This window comes from Nycticebus coucang, chromosome 2 (assembly GCF_027406575.1).
Source record: "Nycticebus coucang isolate mNycCou1 chromosome 2, mNycCou1.pri, whole genome shotgun sequence".
NCBI lineage: Eukaryota > Metazoa > Chordata > Mammalia > Primates > Lorisidae > Nycticebus > Nycticebus coucang.
The window spans coordinates 117,523,515-117,542,835 of NC_069781.1; the positions used below are offsets into that span (position 1 = coordinate 117,523,515).

The 19,321-nt window shown below is 48.9% G+C and overlaps 1 protein-coding gene across 5 annotated transcripts in view; it reads right to left on the reverse strand.

Annotated features, from left to right (window-relative positions):
- DAZAP1 (DAZ associated protein 1) overlaps positions 1-19,321 on the reverse strand; it is a 31,931-nt gene that overhangs the window by 1,023 nt on the left and 11,587 nt on the right. For 3 of the 5 annotated variants that reach the window (XM_053581345.1, XM_053581340.1, XM_053581352.1), the window contains exons 3-11: positions 18,273-18,439; positions 17,940-18,005; positions 14,490-14,600; positions 13,129-13,177; positions 9,294-9,376; positions 6,077-6,230; positions 4,527-4,556; positions 3,954-4,094; positions 1,840-2,016 (exon numbers count right to left, since the gene is read on the reverse strand). In XM_053581345.1, coding sequence (XP_053437320.1) covers positions 1,840-2,016; positions 3,954-4,094; positions 4,527-4,556; positions 6,077-6,230; positions 9,294-9,376; positions 13,129-13,177; positions 14,490-14,600; positions 17,940-18,005; positions 18,273-18,439 — 978 coding nt within the window. The remainder of the gene's footprint in view (positions 1-1,839; positions 2,017-3,953; positions 4,095-4,526; positions 4,557-6,076; positions 6,231-9,293; positions 9,377-13,128; positions 13,178-14,489; positions 14,601-17,939; positions 18,006-18,272; positions 18,440-19,321) is intronic. The other 2 variants (XM_053581349.1, XM_053581347.1) reach the window with 1 other exon arrangement.

Genomic DNA, 19,321 nt, shown 5'->3' on the forward strand with positions numbered 1-19,321 from the left:
AGGCTGCTTGGACTTGTCATCTGGCCTCAGCATCCTTACTCCTACAGGGCAGGACACGCCAGCCTGAAGCACTGGTGCCCTCAGTGGCCATGCCTACTGCCTCTGGCAGGAAAACAAGCTCAGGGAGTTTTTATCTCACTCAAATCACAAAAGCAGGGCTCGCATAGAAAGCAAAGCAGCTTCGTGGACCCGCTGGTCTGCCTTTTTGTCTGTTCTCCACCTTTCTTCCTCATTAACTCCTAAAGACATAGGGGTAGAGAGGCCTTGGGTTTAGAGACAGGTTCCAGGCCTAGCTCTCAAATGGAATGCAGCATTCTCAGGGTCTGACAAAACACCCCACTGGCCCTGTTGCAGAGCATAGTCCTGATCCTCTGGGGCTGAGTAGTGCTAAGATGGCCCACACACCATCCTCCCTGCTGGGGTACATCTAACAACAGGCATGTGGGGAACTGAGCCTTTGGCCCCAACCTATACTGTGGCTCTACTGGCAGAGGGGCCACCTGGCCCTGCATAGCCAATCTGTCTGCACCACTGATTTCAAGGACGTGGGAGGTGCTTCTGAAGACACAGATAGTACCATCTTCAAATGGAAGACAGTCCTGGCTCCTGCCTACTGACTGCACATACTTTGGAGGAAGCCCCATCCCAGGCTTTTCCACTTGGGGTGCATGTAGGCACAGGTGGGCCCACTGGAGCCTTGTACCAGTCAAGATCCTGGTTACCAGCAAGGGCCCTGCCCAAAGAACACCAAGGAATCCACCCTACACAGGAGGGAAAAAGAGTCGGAGGATTGTGGCAGTTGTAACACCTGCCCAGAAGATGTAAACAAAGCATGGGCTAGGACCTGATGTGGAGAATAGGTACCACCCAGGTCTGGCCAAACATGAGACCAGGGTGACTAACCCAGGGCAGCCCTGACAGAGAATAGTAGGCAGATATGCACAGTACTTTAGCACACCTGGCCAACTGTGGACAGGTCAGGGCTTTTCAGGGGGGGCAAGAATGCACACAGACACCTTGAGTGAAACAGTTGCAACAACCAAGGCCAGATGACCTCCAGAATGGAAAATTCAGAGCTGAGGGGATAGCTTTCACAGCACTCTGGAAGCTGGTGGCTACTTTGGAGCACGAGCTCAGACCATTGCATACAGGAACCAGGGTCTCAGGCCCTGCCTACAAGAGTGTCCCCAAATGCTATAAAGAGCTGCCAGTGCAAAGAGGCCCCCAGGCCTCCAGCCCTCCCTGCTAAGATCACTGCATCCATACTGACTGAGGCTAGTTTTGATACCACGTTCAGTATAGGACAAGAATAGCAGACATGCAGAAACGCACTCCATTCTATCCCTGTCCTCTAACAAGTTCCTAGCCCTGAAGCCACATGTGCCACCTGCAGATCCTATTAGGCAGCACCCAAGCCATGACAAGCCACCTCAAGTCCAGCCTGTGTCAATGGCAGACCTGATATAGATTCAAACCTCAACCCTGCACCTGCACCTGCAGGGGGACTAATGGTGCCAGAAACCGAAACCCACCAAGGGGCCTCATAAAGGACATGGAGTACCTCAAGCTGACAAAGGAGTGGTGGTTACTGTGCCATCTTCCCGAAGCCCATAGAGCCAACCCTTGACTCACTTCCCTGGCCCTGGCTCAGGTCCCCAAACCCTGGGACACCTGTTGTGGGATGTTCTTCTGTGCCTGGTAGATCCTGCTCTAGACTCACAGCTGGGGCCTGAGCTCTCTTCAGCCATCCCACACCACCTCTATCATCCCTGCCACATGCTAACAAAATTAAACAATGAGGGGAGTCCACCTGAGGGAAGAAGGCAAGAGACCACTTACCATACTGACTATAGGGAAAGTCTGGCTGAGCTGTCGGGGGTTTGCTCATGTCTGGGGCAGCCTGAGACGGAGGTGGAGGGAAGGCCAGAGGTGCTGCTCCCGGAGTGGCCGGTGGAGGAGGAACCCCCGGAGGGGCAAACTGATCTGGAGGTGGAGGCGGCGGCCCATAGCCAAAACCTACAGACACACAGGCACAAAGATATGGTGTGTGGCTATGGGGTCAACCAGGGGAAGACCCATGGCCCAGCCTGGCAAGAGCTTCCCAGACTGGATTACCATCAAAAAACCCATAAAGCAGAAAGGCCTTAATTAGTCCACATAACACCTGTAAACCTAGTACTCTGGGAGGCCAAGGCAGGTGGATCACTTGAGCTCAGGAGTTTGAGACCAGCCTAAGCAAGAGCAAGACCCTATCTCTACTAAAAATAGTAAAAACTAGCAGGGCATGGTGGTACAAGACTGTAGTCCAAGTTTAAAGTTGCTGCGAGCTACAATGATGCCACGGCTTTCTATGGCAACAGAGCAAGACTCTATCTCGAAGAAAAAAAGTCCACATAAGGAATGATGGATCCATTCTAGAGCAAGAAGAACCCAAGATGGTGTTGCTGCTCATGATGCATCTATTGGCTATAATGGTAAGAGAGTAATTTAAGTGCAAGTAATTTCAGAACAGCAAAGTAGCTTTTTGTTTGTTATTCAGAAGAGTCTCACTCTGTCACCCTGGGTAGACCGCCATGGCATTAGCTCATCATAGGTCATAGCAACCTCAAACTCTTGGGCTCAAGTGATCCTCCTGCCTTGGCCTCCTAAGTATCTAAAGTCTACAGGCACCTGCCACAACACCCAGTTAGTCTTCCTTTTTTATAGAGATAGAGTCTCACTTTGTCGTCCTCGATGGAGTGCTGTGGCGTCACAGCTCACGGCAACCTCCAACTCCTGGGCTTAGTCGATTCTCTTGCCTCAGCCTCCCAAATAGCTGGGACTATAGCATCTGCCACAACACCCGACTATTTTTTGTTGCACTTTGGCCGGGGCCGGGTTTGAACCCGCCACCCTCGGTATATAGGGCTGGTGCCCTACTCACTGAGCCACAGGTGCTACCTTCATTTTCTATTTTAAATAGAGATGGGGTCTCACTCTTGTTCAAGCTGGTCTTGAACTCCTGAGCTCAGGTGATCTATCTGCCTTGGCCTCCTAGACCCAGAGTCCTAGGATTATAGGCATGGGCCACCATACCTGGCTTTTTTTTTTTTTAATAGTTCTTTAACAAGGACAAGAATCTACCTCCAGGCATAGTCTAGTCCACATGTTCTGGGGAGATAAATTACCTAAGCATCGTCTATGCAGTTGGGGCTACCAGTTTTCCAAACTGACCGAAATGCCAGAAACAGCTTCCCCCATACCTCCTCTTATTGGATCAGGTCCCACCAGATCCATTTGTTAGAAATAAGGTCGGAGAGGCCAGAAGGTGGCGTGCTTTCTCTGTACAAGGCTTCTAGTCAGTCATCTGGTGGAGGGCTGTAATGTGCTGGGCCCTGACTCAGACCAGACAACCAGTCCTGCAGCCTCTGACCACATGTGGCCTCTGAGCCCTGCAATGTGACATGCTCTAAATGTGAAACCTATCCCAGATGCCTTGTTTTAGGAGTCAGGATTGTGGGCATGAGATGCTAGTCCTGTGTGGAATCTCTGGCAATACTGGGTAAGGTGCCACAAGGTAATTCTCATTTCTCTTTACTTTTAATATGGGGCCACTGGAAACCCACAATCACCCAGGCATAGCCAATGTTCTGGTAAAGCACATGGGACAGTCATGGGTCAGGGAGGAAGCCAGATACCTATCTCCTTAGGTGCTAACATAAGGGAGTACTGGTTGGGCAATTATGTGCTTGTGCTATGAGCTCATGGGACCTGCAGGAGCTACAGGAGACCATTAAGGCTGGCCACGGGGGTCACAGGCAACAGAGGGCTTGGTGGCAGGTGACCACTAACCAGCCAGCACCCTGCCTGTGGCCTTCCCATGGCTTAGGGCAGACCTGCACACATGCACCTCAAGACTACAGCGTAAGCCCAGTCCATGCACTTAGCCCTGTGTCCATCTGGCCAAGACTTACTGAACTGTGGTGGGGCACCATAGCCCTGCGGGAAGCCCTGAGGAGGGGGGAAGCCCCCAGGGGGGGTGGACACAATGTAGGATGTGAATGGCGGAGGTGGTGGTGGGGCTCCTCTTCCTGCAGGGGGCGGTCCATAGCCACCTAGAACATAACGATGCAGGGTGAGGGCAGAAGAGACCATCAGAAGGCACCTCTGCCTCCCAACCAGACCCAGGCTGCTAAGGGCCCATGGCAGCCTTCATCCCGCCTCCCTTTTCAACAAGAAAAGAAAGTGTTGGAGCTGAAGGCTGCAGTAAACTGGGTGGCTCTGCTGTGCTCCAGCCTGGGCAACAGAGCGAGACCCTGTCTCCTTGTTTTGTGAGCCTCGGACCTGTGTGAGAAGAGACCCCATTACTTAACAAAAAGAGGGGAGTAAAAAGGAAGTGACCTCTAGGCCGTGGGAGGCACACTAACAATGGCTTTACCAACCGCAGAGGGGTCAGCCCAGCTGCTACCAGAGTATGAGCCCTATGTGCCTTGAACTGTGCCTTTTGGGTGCTGTTCTTCCCCTTCCCTCTACACACAAGGACTTACCAATCGCCTGTCCCGCTGGCACCCACATTCCTAGATGAGAAAACAGAAGAGCAAGGTTGGCGCCATGGCTGCAGAGGCACTCAATGCTGAGAGGCAGCCAAAGAGCACTGGTGCTGGGACGGGCTCCACCCTGGACTCTCCTGGGGCTCCGATCCCAGGGACGCAAGCAGCCTAGTCCTCGGGACATAGTCCCGAGTCCTCAGCCAGACCCACAAAAGCACCCTGCCAAGGGAGCCTACCACATGGAGAGAACTATGTGGATTGACCAGGCACAGGGCATAGTCCTGGCTCCAAGGGAGGACACCAGAGAAACCTGAGTTCTATACTCTGAGAATGCAATAATAAGCCCCGTATGTCCTCAAACATCTGGATATAGAAAATGGGGTTGCCTGACAAGAGAAACTATCAGGTCAAGCGGAAATGTTTTAGGAGTGGTGGACTGGGCACAGTGATTCATGCCTGTAATCCTAGCACTTTGGGAGACTAAGGCAGGAAGAACACTGGAACCCAGGAGTTCAAGCTGTGATGATGCCACTGTATACTGTCTCTTTAAAAAAAAAAGAAAAAAAGTAGGGGAAATCTTCAGATTCAGGAAACATTTAGAACCCTGATGCTGGACTCCAGTTGGAGGCAGGGGAAGTCTGTGCGGACTTTCAGGTGGCCAACTCCAACCCTGCTGATTTAGCATTTTCCAGAAGATCCATGAGAGGGCAGAGCTGACCACATGTAGGCCGCCCTGGCCACGGGGGGCATTATCACTTAGCAGAGGCAACAGTAAGTGACAAAGATTCAAAACCTGCCTGGTCCTCACAGCCCCCTGGAGGTGTCCCTCAACATGCCCACACTAGGGTGGCACCCATAGCTCAGTGGGTAGGTCGCCAGCTACATACACCAAGGTTGGTGGGTTAGAACCTAGCTCAGGCCAGTTAAAACAACAATGACAACTGTAACCAAAAAATAGCCAGCCTCGTGGTGGGCACCTGTAGTCCCAGCTACTCGGGAGGCTGAGGTAAGAGAATCGCTTGAGCCCAAGAGTCTGAGGTTGCTGTGAGCTATGACACCATGGCACTCTACCCAGGGCTACAAAACAAAACAAAAAACCCCCAAAAACATGCCCACACTACAGGCAGCAAAGGAAAAGGACTTTGCAAGATAACCTGGCAACTCAGATCTTAGACCCACCACAGCCTTTCCTGGAACCCCGGTAAGTGGCAGTGAGATATGGAAGTTCACAGCAGCTTCCTGCTACAGCAAGACTTGGCTGCCAAGCCCACTGATGGGCACCTTAATTGTGGCCACCCTCCCTCTCCTGAGGGCCAGGGAAGATAACAGGAAGCCTTCCAGGTACTTCCTACAGGACACTCCTCCTGTCAGTGCCAGTGAAATATATCATGCTTCAGTGATGGCTTCTTATACCCAAACCTCTATGGGCAGGGGGTTGCAGGCTATGCCTCTGAGGACCTCCAGCTCCTAGAACATGGCAGCCTGTGCCAAGGCCATGTGACGGTCCCCACTCCCATCCGGACTGCCTAGGCCTCAGGAAGCCTTACCTTGGGGGCCGTAGCCTTGCTGCCACGTTGGTGGGGGCTGGCCTGCCCAGCCATTAGCAGCATTGGGCACGACCCGGCTCCCCCACTGGCTGGCACCTGGCTGTCCTGGAGCTTGGCTCTTGCTGTCCCGAGGTTCAGCCCGTTTAACTTCCACCTAAACAAACCGAGCTCTGGTTTAGCCGAAAGCCACTGGCCTAGCACCCCCTTCCCCTTCAGACACACCCTCGGGTATCTTATGACTACACTTAATATCTTACGACTTAAGACTAAATACTTAACTATAAACCTTATTTAGGCCAGTAGCATTTGTTCTTTAAAAAAAAATTGTAGTTGTTTAACTTTTTGGTTTAAAAAATGTTTCTCAGGTACAATAGATACAACTGTAAGATATACTGAGCCCCATCTGCTGCGGACAGCATGGACAGAGCTGAGAACCCTCAGGAGATAGATTTTCAAGTGTGACGAGGGATCTTATACTCAAGTTAAATGGCAATGTTCTCCTTCAATGGCCTCTTAAAAACATGGGACAAAAAGGGACCAGGATCTTCCCAGCAATTAGCATCCTCACTGCGGCCTCTCTGTGACCCTGGACACCACAGCAGTGCCCTTGGGACTGCTCAGAGCCCGCCCCTGTGCTTTTAGCTCATACCTGAGAAACACAGTTGGTGTATTAACTTAGATTTTTATTTAAAATGTCTAATGGAAGATAAAGACTTACCTTCCCCAGGCTAACGCTTAAAGAATCTCAATTAACTCAAAATAATGTCAGAGGGAATGGATGTGATAAGAGAATCTTACATTACATCTAACAAAAAAAAGTAAACAAACATGCAATAAAATGGACATTTGAATCAGTAAGCAATCTTCATACTGTGTTAGGTCAGCAACCCAAACCCTTCTTCTTTGACTGTGTCAGAAGCCACCTTGTTTGGAAGAATAAGGCCATAGGGGCTTGAAACAATGGATCTACTGAGCCTGACCTCCTTATACTTATCCTCAGTGCAAGGCCCAACCCTCCTCACGCAGCCTTTGAAATACAGGGGTGGGCTCGGCACCCGGAGCTCAGAGGTTGGGGCACCAACCACATACACCAAGGCAGGCGGGTTTGAACCCAGCCCGGGGCCTGCTAAACAACAACTACAATTAAAAAAAAAAAAAAAAAATAGCCAGGCACCTATAGTCCCAGCTACTTGGGAGGCTGAGGCAAGAGAATCACTTAAGCCCAAGAGTTTGCTGTGAGCTGTGATGCCACCGCACTCTACCAAGGGTAACATAGTGAGACTCTGTCTCAAAAAAAAAAAAAAAAGGAATACAAGACTGTCTCAAAAATAAAATTAAAAATAAATTGCTGCCTCAGCATTTGTGAATCCTAAATTTTTCTTATTTTTGTGATAAATTTTAAAGAGAATAAAAAGACAATGAGTCTACCTGGAGTCATCCTTGGGGTCTCAGCCTGAAGAATTCCTCACCTCTGCCTGTTAGAGAACAGACATGAAGCGGTTGCAGCTGGAGGCACAAAGTCCCCACCTGCCGCTGCCCCAAGGATGCTCCCAGGATGGGAACAGAATCCCTTTAGCTCAAGGAAACACGATAGCAGGACCAAGGGACCCATTTCAAAGAACTCAAATTAGCAAGCCTTCATATACTCTCCTTAGGGGACTCTGGTTCCTACTTACAATAAAAAAATTTTTTTTTACCCTTTCTTACCTGAACACACTGATGCAAAGTCACTTGCCTCTGGGTTCTAATTATCACAGGGGACCCAGGCCATTTACAAACAGGAACCCCCCACGAGGAACCAATGATCCTGCCATGTCTAGTTGACCAGTAAAGGTCGGTGATGGGTAACCAGGACACCTGCATGTGTCCCACCTCAGAGATGAGTTACACATCAAGGTTGCCTCACACTAGTCAGAGGCAGCTGGGGGAGCCCAGAGGCTGCCAAGAGACAATAGCAGGTATATGCTCTGCACAGAACCCTTTCTGCCCCACTGTATTAAGAGTAGGCTTTTCCCAAATTTTCAAAGTCACAGTGCCTTAAAATACTGAACAGACTCCTTTCAACTTTGTTGGTAGCTGCCATGCATCCTTGCAACCAGCATGCTAATTTTAAACTACAAGCTGCAATGAAAGTCATAAGGAGTGTGTATCCTGCTTTATCTGGGTTCAAACAGAGCTAATGAAGTCTGTAATATAATCTAAGTTATCTGTATACAAAAATAACTATACAAATTCCTGTTTTTAAAGATTCTGGTATAGAGACAGTTGGGCTGGGTGGAGAGAGGGGGAAGGTTAGGTATAGCATTCCTCCCGCAGAATGCCTCAATAATCTACTTCACAAAAATAGTTGTGACTTTGTCCTAAGGCCAAGTATTAAACTCCAGCTACTCAGCAAACCAGTGAAGGCAGATAAGAAGGACTCAAGACAGGAATTCTAGAAAAATCTAGACCTCTCAACTTTTGCTAACTGCAAGAAATTCCACACTGAAGAATTTCTACCAGTTATTAATTTCAGAGTTAACTTTTCAAAAAGACCCAAGGGTGCAGGTGAAATGAGATTCAGCAATCACTTCCTGACACACACCTAGCAGGGGCTGGCCCGGGGGGGTGGGGAGGGTGCATCTGTCCCTGCTCCCCTCTGGGTGCAACACAGTATGAAGATGAAACAACCAGAGGTCACTTGACTGCATGGTGGTTAAGTACTATCGATAGCATGTGGCTGATACTGGAGTTCCACAGTAAGTGACCCAATTTAAAAAACCAATCCTTCATGATGTTTTTTCCGTTTCTCTCAGTTTTAAGCAGAAACTCGGTTCTCAGAGGTCTGCTGCTTATCACTCATAGGCCAGCATTGCCAAGGGGAATTGGGACAGACATCTGAAGGAGAGGTCACTGAAACCAAGCCTGAGGCAACCCTGCAACTTCACTGGAGCCAGCCCACACCACCCGGGCCTGCATCCCCAAGCGCCGCCTATTGCCTGGTCCCAGATCACCTGGAGGAAAGGGCTCCAAGAGCAAAGCTGGGACACACCCAGCCCACACAATGAACAACTGAGGGAGGACTCTGTGGACCTAAGTCCACTTCACACAGTAAAAAACCAGAGGATGGACTCACCCAATCCTCTTTTCTGTTATAGAATTTTCCTTTCCAGTGAAATCCCTAAGTTGCCTAAGACTTGGTTTGGTCTTAAGGTAAAATAAAACTACAACTACACACTTTTTTGCCCATGATGTCGTGAAAATGCATGTTGACAGCCTGGTCCACTGATTGTTCGTCCTCGAAAGTAATAAATCCAAAACCTAGCCAACGACGAAGAGTGAATCAAGGTAGCAGGGTGTTGTGACACAAAACAGGATGATGAACAGTATTAGGGACAGGCCAAGGGATCGACCAAGGGTTTCAGCTAAGCTGCATGTGGGGATGCCATGGGCCCTGGATCTCCCTCCCGAAAAGTGCCGGCTTGGTAGGGCGGAGTGGATGGACATCGACACCCACACTCCTTTGACGGCTCTGCTGACTGAGGCACTTGGAGGACCTGAGAATGAAGTCACGGACAAATCTGGTAGAATGAGGGGGCACACCTTATCTTAAGAGGCAGCAGCCATGCAGTAGAATGGCAAGGCTCCCCGTGGTGCCATGGGCCAACATGTCCCAGGAAGGCCAGAGGGCTGTGCTAGACTATATGGCCTCTTGCCTGGGGAAGATGACAGTAATGCCCATGTGGAAGGCTCTGCCACAAGAAGGGTGTGCACATGAATGTGTTTTTGCTTTTCTGAAACCCAGGACTCTCCCCCTTGGCTGGCAATTTGCTTTGCAGCTAGTGCTGACAGCAGCCATATATCGTTCTAAAGCGTTAAACAGAATACAGTATCTATCACAGTTAGTGCCTCGCTAAGCTTATCCAACGCTGTTGGGTAAGCCCAAGGAGTCCTATCAGAAGTAATATACATAGGCATGTATGCATATATATATATATATATATAAATATAAATGTAAATATAAATATAAATAAAGAGTACACAGAGATACAGGCCACAACGGGTTCCAGCAGGTCAAATTCTGCTGTCAGCAGCAAGAGCAAGAGGCACCATGTAATCAAAAAAGAAAATTTTAAAGGAAAAAAAATTTAGCATTTCCCAAACACAAGAAAGTGGCAGTATAAACGAAGTTTGGTTGATCTGGGGTGAGCATGACCCCGCTAATGGGGTGTGTCTCATCCTCTATGTGCAGGAGTACGCTGGGGCCTCCAGGCCCCACCACTCTGATGGCCCCCAATACCCACTGAGCAGGTTATCCTCAGGGGCAGGGGACCCCTAGGAGCACCAGCGCCTCCCCAGATGGTTCATCTGCTCAAGACAAAAGGAAGCGAGAGGCAGACAGCTGCCTGAAGACTTTGGAAGGACAAAAAGGAACATGGAGCTGAGAACCGGGCTAAAGATGGGTGTACTACAGAGTACCACATAGCAGAGTACCACGCAGCACACCATGCTCAAGACAGAGGCATGGGGGCGGCGCCTGTGGCTCAGTGAGTAGGGCGCCGGCCCCATATGCCGAGGGTGGCGGGTTCAAACCCAGCCCCGGCCAAACTGCAACAAAAAAATAGCCGGGCGTTGTGGCGGGCGCCTGTAGTCCCAGCTGCTCGGGAGGCTGAGGCAAGAGAATTGCATAAGCCCAAGAGTTAGAGGTTGCTGTGAGCCGGGTGACGCCACGGCACTCTACCGAGGGCGGTACAGTGAGACTCTGTCTCTACAAAAAAAAAAAAAAAAAAAAAAAAAAAAAAAGACAGAGGCATGAGCATGGTGGAGAAAGGTGTGGGGGGTGGAGGGGGAAGGGGGGCCCTGTAAACTGAAGAAATGGGAAGCTGGGGCTGCATCTTGCTGGGATCAGATGGGATAGAAAAAGGATAGAAACAAGGAAGAAAAGGCAGCTCAGAAACCCAGGAGACAAAGGTCACCAGCCGAGGACAACTGGGGCCCGGAACCTTCAGACCTGCCCTGAGCCTAAGTCAGTCTGTAGCGTGACAAAAGGGGGCAGTGGACCACAAGGGCAAAGCACACAGAGGACACAAAAGCCAATGGGCCAGACCCACGAACAGAGGATGTGGGAGGTGAGTGGGGGCAGGGTGGAGTGGGAGGAGGCCAGAGTCAGGGACCCTACACAGTGTGAGCTTCAACACAGAGAGACACCTTCAACTTGAGACATGGGCAGGATCCACACACAGGGACGCATCCACTTCCTTCAGTAAACTGAGAGAAGATAGATGGGGAAAGACAGACTGATCTTAGAAGACCCAGAAAGGTCAAGAAGACAGAATGTGCTCTGAGAGGGCCCATCAACCAGCACCATGGCATTGCTCTTGCCCTCTTTCTTCTGGCACCCATAGGGACATTTTGAAAACCCTGAAGCCCTAATGCTCTCTATACCAGTAACTCCTGCCCCCACCTCAAGAGTAGGCTCAGGGGCGGCGCCTGTGGCTCAAGGAGTAGGGTGCCAGTCCCATATGCCAGAGGTGGCGGGTTCAAACCCAGCCCCGGCCAAAAAAAAAAAAAGTAGGCTCAGCAAAATGAGCTGTATCCAGGCCACGTAGGACAAGGACAGTGAGGAGAAGGGTGGCCGGCTCAGGCAGCTGCAGAGGACCAGGGGTCTAGGAGCAGCCCTCAGATTCCCATGCACTGAAGTGTCACAAGATCAGAGGCAGTATGTGGAACATAACATAGGCAATGAAACAACATATTTAAAAATTAACATTTTCTCAAACTGCAGGAGTGTCTGAAACCACAGGGCTCGCTTGGTCCATTTATAGTGCAAGAGGCGGTGAGTCGTGGGTAAGGAGCCCCGGAGTGGGCTGTCTAGGAATGCATCTGTCAAGAGGCGGCGTCACCGCTGAGGAGCGGGACAGAAACACCCGAAACTTCGTTTACACCCCACTGGAGCAAAGCCGCTCCCTCCTCTGACTGCGGGACTGGCCTGTACCTGTGTGATATAATTTAGCACCTGGAGAAGAGAAATCTAAAGAGATACCGTTAATCACAAACAATTCACAGAGAGAAAAAGAAAAACAACTTACTTAACATTACTGTACTTTACTATGAAACACTTAAATACGTCACTAAGCATGTAATGTCTAAATTAAATTAAGACTAAGACTTAACAGCTTAATTGACATGAAGTGAGGAATATGTTCCTTAATCATGAAGAGGAGGTAGGTAAAGTTCAAATGGCAAACTATTCTCCAGCATGGCAGCGCATGCTGTGGGCAATGCCGCTTGGCGTACTATGGGGCAGCCTCAACTGATCTGGGGTGCTGGGGCTGGAGGTGGCAGGGACACCTCTGGCAAACCTAGACTGGCAGAGCTGCTCACACAGCCAACCCATAAGCAATTGATGAATCAAAAACATATGGGCAGGGACAAACAGCAGCAGCCACAGAAAAGGGCATGGAAGTCGGGTATGCGTGGCTCCAGCTCTACAGACCAATGTGACAAGCAGGTGTGAGAAGCTGAGGGAAATGATGCGGGAGGCCCTGAGGCAAGTCTTCACCACTCCACCCATTTATCCCACTGATCTGAGGGGAAGGAACAAAAATAAAATAAAATAAAAAACAAAGAAAAAAAAGCATGGGATGGATAACGGAAAGTCCACACTCCAAGCTGAGCTGGGCTGATCTAGGTGACCACAGGAGGTGACACTCCGACCACACTGGTGAGGACTAATGAAGAGACATCATAAATAAGGTCAAAATTTAAAAGAACCACACTCTTCCAGTACACATTTAAAAACAGAAACTATGTTGAAATTCATGTCAAGTTGTAAAAACTTCAAAAGAACAAGCCAAAAAACACAGTGTGATGTCTGACCTTGGGAAGCATGGACAGGTTGAGTGAAGCTGCACGTGAAAGGCCTACATTTTATTTACTTCTCTCCAAATCATCCTCTCATTGAGACAAGGTTTGCTACAGCCACCATCTAACTGTGTCTGACAGGTGAAATAGTTTGCCATCTGAGGGAAGAGCAGGTAAGAAGGCTGAGGACAAACTAGATCTGCCTTTACCTCGTGGCCTCTGCTTCTCCGCGTCGTAGATCATGACCACTTCGGTGACCTGCAAGGGAAGGCAGTGTGAGGCCCAGGTTGGGGACTCCAGGGCCATTTCAGAGAACGGGTCTCTTTCCATAAAACCCAAGCTAACAACCACTGGGAGCATTTGACTCTAGCCAGGGATGTCTTGAGACAAGATGCCAGCTGGCAGGTCTGACACCTGAGAACAAATGGAAGCCTTATTGGCAGGGGCTGGACACAAGCTGAAGGCCAGCAGGTGACCAATAGTCCTGGGCACATGTGCCAGCAGGGGACATGAGAGCTGGAAGACCCACAGAAGCCCCCCACTTATAGACACAAGAAGTGAGGCCTGGAGAGGTAAAATGTGCCAGCACCTCCTCTTTGCTGGGGGGCTCCTAACCCCTGAGTCAGGACACATGGTACTCCTAGGCACCACCTGACAGACACATGCCACACTCAGCTCAAGTAGGGCTCCCCCAGGGGATGGGGCCAGTTGGGTGTGGACCATAGGACAGAGTTATAAGTCGTCCCACAGAGCCACAGGGGTGATCAAGTGCCTATGCCTCATGCTCAGGGATGACTCTTCCTTGGCACCCACCTGCCAAGGGTACCAAGTTACCCACAGGACTCCTCTACTAAATCCCCTAATGATGCTACAGGATTTTAGCCTTTTCCAGAAAACAAAACCACATTCAAAAGTTTCTGTTCCTAAAACAAACACGAAGCAGGAACAAGTCAAAACGTCTCTTGTGATGCCCAACACAGCCTAGAAGATGGTGCAAGCTCCATTGCAGACCTTGGGGTCCATCCTGCCCCACAAAGACTCAGGAGAAGCCCCAACGCAGGCATCCTAGGCTCATGCTCATCTGCAGTGGTAGTGTCCACTGTTGGGCACATCTCAGGGACAGAGAGAAAGGAGCTAATCAAGCTCCTAGGATTAGGCTTAGTGTGGACCCGCCTAGGACTGGCCCTTCTGAGACTGAGGGATAGTATAGCCTGAGAGGCCCAGCTGGCTCCACACCAAGCTGGTCCCGTTTCTCTGTAACCATAACCATCTAGCATTTCTCACGGTGGGCACAATGAATCACAAGGGCCATCAATAAGGTCCACCTGGCCTGGAAGAGCTACGGAAACACTCCAATGAGATAATACATGGCCATGAAAGGAAAGGCTGGGATTTTGCTCCTTTGTGTGTGTGGGAGGTAGGGATGGGGGGAAATGTTAGGGGAACACAAGAGAAAGCTCCCAGACTTACTGAGCCACATAAGCCCAGGGCTTCACCACATCAGCCAAGAAGGCTGAGGCCAAGGAGAAGCCGTCCTGACTAGCCAGTGCTGCTGGGTGGGAAAACTCACCACTCCAAATTTCTTGAAGTATTCCCTGAGCTCTGTCTCACCACAATTGTGAGGAATTCCACCAACAAATATCTTATTTGATTTACTGTTGTCGCTCCTGGGTCCTTTCTGCTGTTTCAAGAAAGAAAAAGACCATTAAGTCACATGGGAACCCCCTCAAAACACTTCCCACAAGTTGTATGTGACTGCAGTGGTTTTAGGGCTCAGTTAAAAGCCAGCCTAAAACAAACACTCTAAAAATTTCTAAGTCCAAAGAGTAACCACAAATACAGAACTATACTGAAAGACTCTTTGGAGATACGGATCTGGTACTTTTGCAGAGCTTTGTTTCAAATAAATGTAAACACAGCATACCAGTGTCCTGCCTTGGTACTGAACCCCAACAAATACAGAAGGCATGAGCAGCTCTGTAATGTGAAGCTAGTTTCAGAATGATGAGAAAAGAGGGAGCTTCAAGAGATGACGTTGGGTTTCAGACGGCAGTTCATCAGCTGATTGACAAAGATGACTATGGACTTTTCTCGTTTCCCCCCCTCCATTATTTATTTATTTGTTTAATTTAACAAGAATTTTTCTAAGTATCCTATGGACTTTTCAACAACTGAAGACCCGTGTGAGACCTCCACCTCATCTCCCACCTCCCCTAAGCTCCATGTGGTGACCGTGTGGGGCCAAGGGCACCTGCTGTTTTTACCATTCACCAGACCCAGACGGTTTGGTCTGCCCTCCCACCCACCCCTTTCTTCCTACCCAAATACATCATGTCTTTTAGGAGAGCCCAAACACTTTGGGGGTGAGTGTTCATTGCTATGATTTGGGGGGGGGGAACGCAGCTTCTCAGGCATGTACATGGGTCAAAGGTTAAACTGTTCAGTTTACTTTATTTTATTTTATTTTATTTTTTTTATTTTTGGCCGGGGCTGGGCTTGAACCCGCCACCTTCGGCATATGGGACCGGCGCCCTACCCGTTGAGCCACAGGCGCCACCCATGTTCAGTTTACTTTATACACACTATTAAAGACACTATCAATAATCAGATAAAATATAAACCCTGATAGGATTCCAGTCTGAAGAACCCATATGAAAATCATCTGTGGGTCAGGAATGGTGGTTCACACCTGTAATCCTAGAATTCTGGGAGGCTGAGGCAGGTAGATTGTCTGAGCTCACAGGTTCAAGACCAGCCTGAGCAAGAGCAAGACCTCGTCTCTAAAAATAGCTGGGCATTATGGCGGGCACCTATAGTCCCAGCTACTGAGGAGGCTGAGGCAAGAGAATTGCTTGAGCCCAGGAGTTTGAGGTTGTGAGCTATGACACCACAGCACTCTATTGAGGGCAACAAAGTGAGACTCTGACTCAAAAAAAAAGAAGAGAGAGGAAAGAAAGACAAGAAAGAGAGCGAGAGAGAGAGAGAAAGAAAGAAAATAAATCTTTGAAACAATTCCAGATCCAGAAATGGGGAACAAACTGGACCTAAGATAACACCAGGAGGAATAGTAGGAATGTCTTGATAGCTGATGGTGGCTGTGGGAAGATGTGCTCCAGTCATTAGGAAAAGGACATGTAGAAGAGATGGGACATAAACACGTAATAGATAACTTTGACAAAATAGTAACAACTAATGAATATAGGTGGTATGTTTAGGTGTTGGTTGTACTAGTTTTCCTATTTTTCTGTATTTGAAAAGATTCCTAATAAAAAACTGAAAAAATAGGCTCGGCACCTGTGGCTCAAGCAGCTAAGGTGCCAGCCACATACACCTGAGAAGGCGGGTTCGAATCCAGCCCGGGCCCGCCAAACAACAAGGATGGCTGCAACCAAAAAATAGCCAGGCATTGTGGCAGACGCCTGTAGTCCCAGCTACTTGGGAGGCGGAGACAGGAGACTCGCTTGAGCCCAGGAGTTTGAGGTTGCTGTGAGCTATGATCCATGGCACTCTACCCAGGGCAACAGCTTGAGGCTGTCTCAAAAAAAAAAAAAAAACTGAAAAAATAAACTGTTTTAAGAGTCTGAGGCCAGTCTACTAGTAGCAACTGGACCTTTGCTACAATGCAGACTCTTATACACAGCCCTGCTCACCACTTGAGGAGAGGTCACTGCTCTGTGCCTGGACAAGCTTGTGGGTCAAAGCTATTCACAATTTTCTGTGAAAACAAGAGTATTTCCACCTATACCATCCCATACCACATGAGGTGATGGCCTTAGAACAACTAAGCTGGAGAAGGTAAGGTGTGTGTGGTGGCCAGACCCAGAAGTAAGGCCTGTACTGGTCCAGTCATGTGAGCACCAGAGAACAGTTCACAGAGAATCCCTTAAGAGTCACCCCCATGGGCTCTAAAACAGAAGTGTAAAAGTGACTAGCACCAACCTCCCAGACATGGCTGCCTTGCCCTGGGTGGGCTGGAGCTACAGTAGCTAAGCAACAGGGAAGGCAGAGGCAGATGGAGGGGGATAAAATGAAAGCCTCCCTGAGACAAGAGAATCGCTTAGGCCCAGGAGTTGGAGGTTGCTGTGAGCTGTGTGATGCCACGGCACTCTATTGAGGACCATAAAGTGAGACTCTGTCTCTACGAAAAAAAAAAAAAAAAAAATGAAAGCCTCCCAATGATAAATGGCATAAATTGTCTTTTTTTTTTTTTAAAGGTAAACTAGTAAGAATTCTCTTTCTGGCCGGATGCAGTGGCTCACGCCTGTAATCCTAGCCAAGGCAGGTAGCTTGCCTGAGCTCAGGAGTTTGAGACCAGCCCGAGCAAGAGCGAGACCCTTAAAAAAAATAGTCAGGCATTGTGGCAGGCGCCTATAGTCCCAGCTACCTGGGAGGCTGAGGCAAAAGAATCGCTTAAGCCCAAGAGTTTGAGGTTGCTGTGAGCTATGATGTCATTGCACTCTATATTAAGGGTGACAGTGAGATTCCGTCTCAAAAAAAAAGAATTCTCTTTCTGCAAAATAAAACACACAGCACTGCACAAATCTGAGAGATTCTCAACTGCTCAGGGTCAACCTAGAAGGTCTCTGTGGCTCTCCATTTTAAGAAGCATGTATTTCCCTAAAAAAAAAAACAAACAAACAAAAATAAATAAATAAATAAAAAAAGAAGCATGTATTTCCCTTAAATTCTGACTGGCAGGCTCAGCACCTGTGGCTCAAGTGGCTAAGGTGCCAGCTACATACACCTGAGCTGGCAGGTTCAAATCCAGCCCGGGTTCGCCAAACAACAATGACGGCTGCAACCAAAAAATAGCCGGGCACTGTGGTGGGCGCCTGTAGTCCCAGCTACTTGGGAGGCAGAGGCAGGAGAATCGCTTGAGCCCAGGAGTTGGAGGTTGCTGTGAGCTGTGATGCCACAGCACTCTAACTAGTGCAACAGCTTGAGGCTGTCTCGGGGAAAAAAAAAATAGTAATAATAATAATAATAATTCTGACAAGGTTGCCCAGCCATAGCCCCTTACCCATCCTTCCTTCGGCCGTGTTCTCTCTGGTTGCATTCCTCGAGGAGTACATGGCTTCGGATCGATCTGCAGGAAGTTTCAAACCAGCCAGTTGTGAATACAAAACTATTTTCTCTAGGAAAGAAAGTATTAGCAACAGCAGTGGCCCCATAGCACATACCAGCCCACAGGTATGCCTCCAACATCCAGTCTAAGCACCATGGCTAAATCCTTTTTAAATCAACCCCACATTTTAATAATATTCTCTGCTATAAACATCAAAGTGCCGGGCAGAGCTAGGCTGAAGAATGACAAGGAAGAGACAGGGTGAGTGCCTTTAGTAAGGACACTTACGTTTCGGCCGTCCAGTGTGTGTGGTCTGCTGGCCAGCACTGTCCCCACACAGTTTGGGTCTTTAAATTTGACAAACCCAAAACCTCGAGACTGGTTGGTTGTTTTATCTTTCATGATAACACAGTCTACAACTTCTCCATATTGGGAAAAGTAGCTGCGCAGAGTCTCTGCTCAGAGATTGGGAACAAAACACAAACACACCACCAGAGTATTAGGCACAAGACTCACTGGCAGGGTGCAAACACACACACACACCCCTACCTTTGCCAGAAAAGGTCTGCAACTAGCAACATTTAAACAGGCTCAACAGTTAACTGTTTGGGGGTAGAGAGCAACTCCAGGTGAAGGTATGGAGGTACTCTGGGATGAGGGGAATTCTATGCCTCAGGGACATCAGAGAGGCTGGCTGCTGGTGACCACAGCACTGGTGAACGATTCTGTGGGCATCCAGGAAAGCACAGTTTAAGGAGATGGAAACATGACAACTCTGAATGCTGACTGGTGGCTCAGCACCTGTAGCTCAGTGGATAGGGCGCCAGCCACATATAGCGGGGCTGGCAGGTTCGAGTCCAGCCCAGGCCTGCTAAACAATGACAACTACAAAAAAAAAGAAAGAAAGAAAAAGAAAAGAAAAAATAGCCAGGCATTGTGGCAGGCACCTATATTCCCAGCTACTTGGGAGGCTGAGGCAAGAGAATCGCTTAAGCCCAGGAGTTTGAGGTTGCTATGAGCTGTGATGCCATAGCACTCTACCAAGGGCAACAAAGTGAAACTCTGTCTCAAAAAAAAAAAAAAAAAAAAGTGAATGCTGACTGGTAACTCCAGAACACTGACTTGATTATAAACTTTTTCCTGCCTGTTCTGAACTCAATGACTGTCCCAAAAGGATCCCAGCCCTCTGCATTCCATATCCTCTGGAACAGTGGTTCTCAACCTTCCTAATGCCTCCTAATGCCACGACCCTTTAATACAGTTCCTCATGTTGTGGTGACCCCAACCATAAAATTACTTTCGTTGCTACTTCGTAACTGTAATTTCGCTACTGTTAT